Source organism: Chionomys nivalis, chromosome X (assembly GCF_950005125.1).
Source record: "Chionomys nivalis chromosome X, mChiNiv1.1, whole genome shotgun sequence".
Classification (NCBI taxonomy): Eukaryota; Metazoa; Chordata; class Mammalia; order Rodentia; family Cricetidae; genus Chionomys; species Chionomys nivalis.
Genome location: NC_080112.1, coordinates 130,204,720 through 130,211,948, shown reverse-complemented (window position 1 = coordinate 130,211,948; position 7,229 = coordinate 130,204,720). Strand labels below are relative to the sequence as shown.

General features: G+C 36.3%; 1 protein-coding gene across 1 annotated transcript; it reads right to left on the bottom strand.

The window, feature by feature from the left end:
- Positions 1–6,153: 6,153 nt before the first annotated feature.
- On the bottom strand, positions 6,154–6,598 carry LOC130868222 (40S ribosomal protein S25-like). Its single transcript, XM_057760474.1, has one exon. The coding sequence runs from the start codon at positions 6,543–6,545 to the stop codon at positions 6,168–6,170; it is 378 nt and encodes a 125-aa protein (XP_057616457.1). The 5' UTR covers positions 6,546–6,598; the 3' UTR covers positions 6,154–6,167.
- Positions 6,599–7,229: the final 631 nt, after the last annotated feature.

Sequence of the window (7,229 nt, the reverse complement as noted above, 5' to 3'; positions counted from 1 at the left end):
TATCTTCATTTGCAACTATGAGTGGATTCTGAATTATCTACAGCATGGAGCAGTGAATATATGGCATGAGCCAAATCCAAGATACTATTGGTTTTGTAACTGATGGTTCAGTAGACCGCAGCCACTGTCACTTATTTATAAATGTATATTTTACGTGGCTATGTTTGTACTAGGGTGTCAGAGTTGAGTATCTGCAACAGAGACTGTGGCTCACACCATGGGAATTACTTATTGTATCATCTTGACAGAAATGTGTTTGTTGACTACTGGTCTGTACAATCACATTATTAGTAAGCTCAACCTGTTTGTTTTCATGTCTCTAATTAGACTGGTGCCTTATATGACTGTATCTGACTTTCAATATCGCTGGCTGATAATGCACTGCTATGTCTAGCTTAGAATAAATTTACCTCAAAGTGGGACTCTGCATAAGCAGAGAATACTCACGTTTTAATGGTAGCCACTGATTATCGCTCTATTATCAGACAAGATGTGAATATTTTATTTTCTGTACTTTCCTGCAGGCATCACTTATTAATTATCATGTTTAAAGTACAATGTTTGGGTTTTCATGAATTAGCTAGGTTAAAATGGCAAAAAACTGAAAAGTACAGACATGATTGTTGTGATAAAGGTGAATTAGCATTGATGATAAAGATAAAGATTCTAGGCATGGTCCACACTCAAAATAAAAGGAAATGTACAGGAAAATAAGATCACACTGATCAGTAGTTTACCATTAACAGCTCAGTTCACCTCTATACAATCAAACATATGCTCTAGTGACGGTCCATTATGTGTTTACTTAATGCTGTTCAATGGTGCTTTTACAGTCGTTTGAATCAAATTTGTAAGCTTATTCTGCTTTTCTGATTATACTAAGCCTATATGCATAAATAAGAAGGTTATTTTTGTTTTAATGTTATTTAAATGTGTTAAATATAAAACCAAGTGCAATTCCTTTACTGGATGGATATTAACTCATAACAAAACATTCAAGTTGAAAAGAACAAGTTAATAAAAGTAAAAATATCATTGCCATGTTCTCACTGGCAAAACAAAAGAAATAGCATGACGATCATGAAAGTGGGAAAAACTCACACTTCCATGCTTTTTTGTGAAAGCAAAGCTTGTGTCACTTGTACAAACAGCATATACTAAAAGGAATGAAAATGAAAGTGATGATGGTAACACCTTATATTGATTATTTTTCTAATTATCCTTCTTTCCTGCTTATAAAATTAAGACCCACCCAGGGTTGCTTAATGCAGCAAATAAAAATACAGGAAGCCCAGTGAAATTTGAATTTCATATGAATAGGATTTTTTTTTTGGATAAGTTTTACCCCAAGAGATATTTAGAAGCTACTTGCAATGAATTATTCACCTTTCAGATTCAACTGGGCATTCTGTATAGACCTGGAAACCTTGTTCAAGAAAAATACTGAATTATTAAGACAAGTGCATAAATGAAAGGCATGTGCATCTCAACCCTTGAAAACAATCACTATCAGGGCGTAGCTTGTGCTTCAAGGACAAATGTGACTGCCTAGAGGCACAAAACCTTGGACTCCATCCCCAGCATGGAATTATCAATGTAGGCAGGGTTTCTTTTTGTGGTGTGGGGACAGGTTCAATGGCCTTATACATATTAGGCAGGTACTCCTTATTCAGAAATACCCTGGGATATGCATACTGAGCTTTTCAAGTAATAATCTCTTACATTAAGTACTCTCTCCATTGCCAGGCAACATTCGCAACAGACTATACTGTTAATTAACAAAAAGAAAAAAAATGTGAGGATATGGGGGAACTCTGTCAAAATGATATTGGGTTAAGTTTGCTAGTCTTCAACTAAGATTTCATATTAGGAACAGTTGACTTCATGTTAGAATTTTTGGATAGGACTAAAACATTAATAGCTATGAATTACAGAAAAGTATAAAGGAAAAGGAATTTATTCAATTCCAAACCAAGGACTGAATGTACTTTACCATCTGCTTTTGTCAACAAGAGTTTTATTGGAACACTCATATCTATTACAGGTTTGGAGTACCTGGACTTTTTCTATAACAGCAGAAACAAATGCCTTCCACAGAGACCATATATAGCTCCAAGCTTGAAATATTTATTATCTGAACTTACATGAGTTAAATGGTATCCCATTAAAAACAGATATATCTATGTACTGACATCCAGAACCCACTAATGTAAAATTATTTGCAAAAGAATTCTTTGAAGATATAATTAAATCAAGCATCTCAAGAAGAAATCATCCTGGGTTATCTAGGTGGGCCCTAAATTCAAAGGTAAGTGTCCTATTAGGAATAGAACAGGAGTGCCCCCACACACAGGAGGCCATGTAAGGTGAGAGCAGAGATGAGAATGATGTGGCCACAAGTCAAAGAACATCAGGCACCACTGAAAGGTAGAAAAGGAAGGGAGCTTTATCAGAACTGTAAGAGACCATATGATCATACCAACGCCTCAATTTCATATTTATCACCTCCAGAATGATGTGAAAATAAATTTCAGAAATTTCTATTATTTCAGGATGTGAAGTTCACCGTGATTTTATAATGACAACCATAGGAAAATAATGTACACCTCTTTACACGAAATGTTTTCTGGCTCCTCGTTTTGATATTTTTATTTGGTAGAATAAAGTGCATAGTGTACTAATCAACATTTGCCAATTAATCTTAAAGTTTTTCAAGTTTTATGGTTATCATTCTCACTAGCACACCATCATGGGCAACATGCACACACAAACACAGCCATACTATGCATATACTGAGTCTTTCTGTAGCTATCAGACCCAAACTTCTATTAAGAAGTGTGACACCATACACATCAACCCCAAATTCCATTATACACGCTTTGAAGGCAGAAAGAAACAAAAGCGAAGGAATCCCTGAAATATTTAAAACAGTTGTATAAATACAGTGATAACATCATGATGTAGTTTTTGTGTGTAGTAGTTTTTTAAAAGTCTATTTTGCAAAAAATCAATGAGGTACATTAAGACAAATCATCTACTATTAGTTAAAGCAATGACCCAAGAAAACCTTCAAAACTTTAATTGGGTTATTGAATTTGGGTAATTTTCTTTTAATGACTGCTTCACAGGTAAACAAAGAATAGGGAGACCGAGGTTTCTAGAATAATATTCTCAAGGATTCCCTTAATAGTTGACAATTACAAATAAAGCTGTAGGCTGCTTTAGTCAACATGAAACTGTAATGTTAGCAGATAAAATTAGTTACCATAGTTACCTTTCTCCCACTGGGGAGAAGACATCAACTGCCTACAGCAGTTCCTTGTAGGAGTTTGGTAATAACACACGTAGACAGGGTTTCATCTGTTAACTTCAGAATGCTGTAGCTTCAGTGAAATTTAGATTGGCGTTTTTAAGACACACCGTAAGGTTTGCTAATATACCTATCTGCGTAATTCTTTTCTTAAAACATTAAAATCTCCCTTTTAAGATCTGTAAATATTTGATGAAAAATTAGAGGGAAAAATTACAATACAGGCTTCTAATTTCTGATTCCAGCAAGGCTGTATTTTATAAAAACAAAACAAAAAAAAAAAACAAACAAACAAACAAAAAAAAACATGCGGAGAAACAGTTCCCCTTTGGCTTAATCAACTTTTTGGAGGTAAAAAAGTGATCAGGAACCTTGTTTTAAAATTGTATTTGTAGCCGGGCGGTGGTGGCACATGCCTTTAATCCCAGCACTCGGGAGGCAGAGGCAGGAGGATCTCTGTGAGTTCGAGGCCAGCCTGGAGCTAGCTCCAGGAGCAGAACCAAAAAAGCTACGGAGAAACCCTGTCTCGAAAATAAAAATAAATAAATAAATAATTTTTAAAAAATGTATTTGTATCTATTTCCGTAGTGGCAACTGGAAGATCATGGATGCTTGCCAAGTGTTTCCTTCAAGGTTGCCGTAAAGGAGAGCTATTGACATCCAGCTACACATTCATTATTTCAAATTGGTGGGGGCATGCCGCTGGGAGGTCACTCAGGGTGTTTTCGCTGGCTCCAGAGTGCTTCGCTTCGCCCATTTGCCATTATAAGCTGATGTACTTACATGAGGTCACAACAGTGGTGAGATTTGTTTCTGTTGAAAATCCATCTGCAATTTCATATTGCTAGAAGCCCACACACTTGAAGAACCAGAAAGCTTTTTAATCTTGCTTTTTAATGATTTTTTTTTGTTGTGGAAAAACATGTGAAAAATGTTTAAAAGCCCAAAGATACAAATAAAGTTATCCATATTTAATGTGTATGTGAACATACTTACAGTATTTTGTCTATATTTTAAATGAACCTTTGTGATATGTGCATACATATTTTATGTGTGTACTTGGTATATGTGTCTGGACTATTAAACTTAATACGTATTTTTATTTCACATACTCACCACTTTCCCCTTAACTCAGTATTATTAACATTTTTATAACAGTGTGCATTCTTTATAACTTCATCTATTATTTTTCTTTATTTTTGAGATAGGCTTTTACTATGTAGTCCAATCTAGCCTCAAATTCATCATTTTTTTGCTCAGGCTCACAAGCATTGGGATTGCAGGAATGTGCCACCATGTTTGCTCTACAACTTAACCCTCATAATATACTATTTCACAATTTCCTGAACCAAGTTCCTGTTTTCAGAACATTTAGGTTGCTTTAAGTTTTTTCCAGTTATAAGTTTGAGACATGACTGGGAGCTAAATCTCAGGGCATATTCGTGGTAGTTTTTTCATGACACATACGTTGAGATGGATTGATGGTCAGTGGGTACACACATTTTAATTTTAACTCAAAAATTCTTTAGGTATTTATTTTGTGGCTATAAATATTTTAAATGCGTTTTTAATAATGTTTCTAGATAAAGTTATAGAACATTCCCAGACTACCAGGAGACTTTTCGTGCTTTCTACCAATGTGTTTACATTCCATATTTAATCCAAGGCTAATTAGTATTCTGATTGCTATCCCCATTGATAAGTTTGCCTGTGCCTTGATTGAACACAAACAGAACTGAACAACATGTGCTGTGTATACAACTATTTTCATTCCTTATGTCTAAGAGATTCACTCATATTGTGTCTCTACAAGTACTTTGTACTTTATAATTGCTATATAATAGTTACTTAAATGAATGAGTCTGAATACAACAGTATTGATACCGCCATTCTCCTGTTGATAGACATTTAGGTTGTTTTCGATATGTGTGAGGCTAGTAAAATTAAAATTTCTGTGACTGTTCCCATATGCATCTTCCTCCCAGCATTTATACACATTTCTGAGAACTGATGGTTCTGTCTTCTTGAATGAAGAAAATGAAAAAGTAAGCGAAGTCTTGGATTCTAGTAGATGCTGGTAGATAGGAATAAGAGGGAGAGAGCTGATCCCAAACACCTTTGGGTGTTGTTATTGTTCTGGGTGCTTCATGAAGCAATCTGAAGAATCTGTAAAAGAAGCAAAACACTCACAAAAGGTAAGTAAACTTGGCCAATGTTACAACTGGCATTTTTTCTGAAGAGTGTGCTTCCCAGGAAGACAGAAAGAAGAATGCTGAACATGATCGGCAGATGGGAAAATTTGGAACAGATTTCTTAGAGTAGAAGCTGTGGTACTTTGAGCTGCTTCTGTCCCAGGACAAACTCAGTTCCCATTGATATCTTCCTTCACAGACCTGAGCACAGAAAAGCTTCTCAGGAACTGAGGGTCTATGCATTCGCACGGTGCCACATCAAGTACTTACTGATTTATGACCAGATAAGAAGTAAATCAATACACTGTGTGCTTTGTTGGGGAAACCTTCGTACCTGAAAGGTTAGGTGACTCAAAGAACTTTACCACCAGAGTTGATTTGTATTTTGGTACAAGCTTCTTATTTTACCACAAATCAATAATAGTTTACTACCAGACCATCTGCATACTACAGAGATGTCAGAGTCACATTATCTGGGTTCAAATGAACACTGAACTGCTTTAATATGTGACTCCTGTCACACATACATTCTGTAGCCAGTTTTGAGTTTAATTTCTTCATCTGGAAAAGAGAGTTGGAACACATGTATACAGAGTGCCAGTTTTTTTTTTGTTTTTGATTTAATAAAGTTTTATTTTTCCAAATGTACAGCTGATTGTACCTGTTCATGCATCTTCACCAGCAGCTGGGGCATCTCCACCCTTTGTGTTTCTGGTGTAAATTACTTGGGCTCTGTGCTTTGAAACCAGCTTGATAAGCCCTTTACTAAGGAGATCCTGAAGAGCTGCCCTGGCCAAGGAACCATGAATCTTCAGTCTCTCAGAGACCACGGCTGGAGTAATAAGTTTATAGTTGGGAACTTCCTTACAGAGTTTGTCATATGTAGCCTTGTCAAACAGGACTAGATTGTTGAGCTTGTCCCGAACTTTGCCTTTGGACCACTTCTTCTTTTTGGCCTTGCCACCGGACTTATTTACTGGGTCTTTGTCTTTTTTGGCCGACTTTCCGGCATCTTTCTTCTTCTTGTCATCCTTGGGCGGCATGATGAAGTTCGGAGAGTGGCGACGACCACTGCAGCCTCCCTAAGATGTCGGGAAAAAAGGCCAGAGTGCCAGTTTTTGACACAAAGTCAGAGCTTCTATTGGAGCAGATACTCAGAATCTATAAAACATAATGAGCTACAGATACGCTTCAGCACTTGAGTCCCAGCTATGCACCATGCATTAGAGGCACCGTGCATGCAAACAGCATTTCTGAAATTACTAAGTATTCCTACACAACAAATTCTATGTTCTGTTCAGGGCACTAAACATTACTTTGCCATCTCTTTAGAGAAAATATGCCATTAAATTAGCATATATTTTCTCCTTATCTCTCTGCATTAAGTCTACTGATTTCATGTCTTTCTCCCTCCACTGGACTAAGAATTCCTAAGGGTAGAGACTTGAACTAATTTCCTTAATATTTTTGCATGCCTTGCACATGGTAGAGTCAACACATTCTTTATTGACTGTGTGAAATGGCAGCTACTTGACATTAACTAGGAACATAAGATAGCACCAGCCTTTATCTGCTATAATTGGGCTGACCTTTCCAGATGAATAATTTCTCCGCATTGTTTGGCCTTCCATGCATTATAATTGTTAGTATTTGACAATTAATTAGGGTATGCTAATGTGAAAATACAAGTACCCTCAGGTGCATGTCCAAGAGTAGATAGATGGACA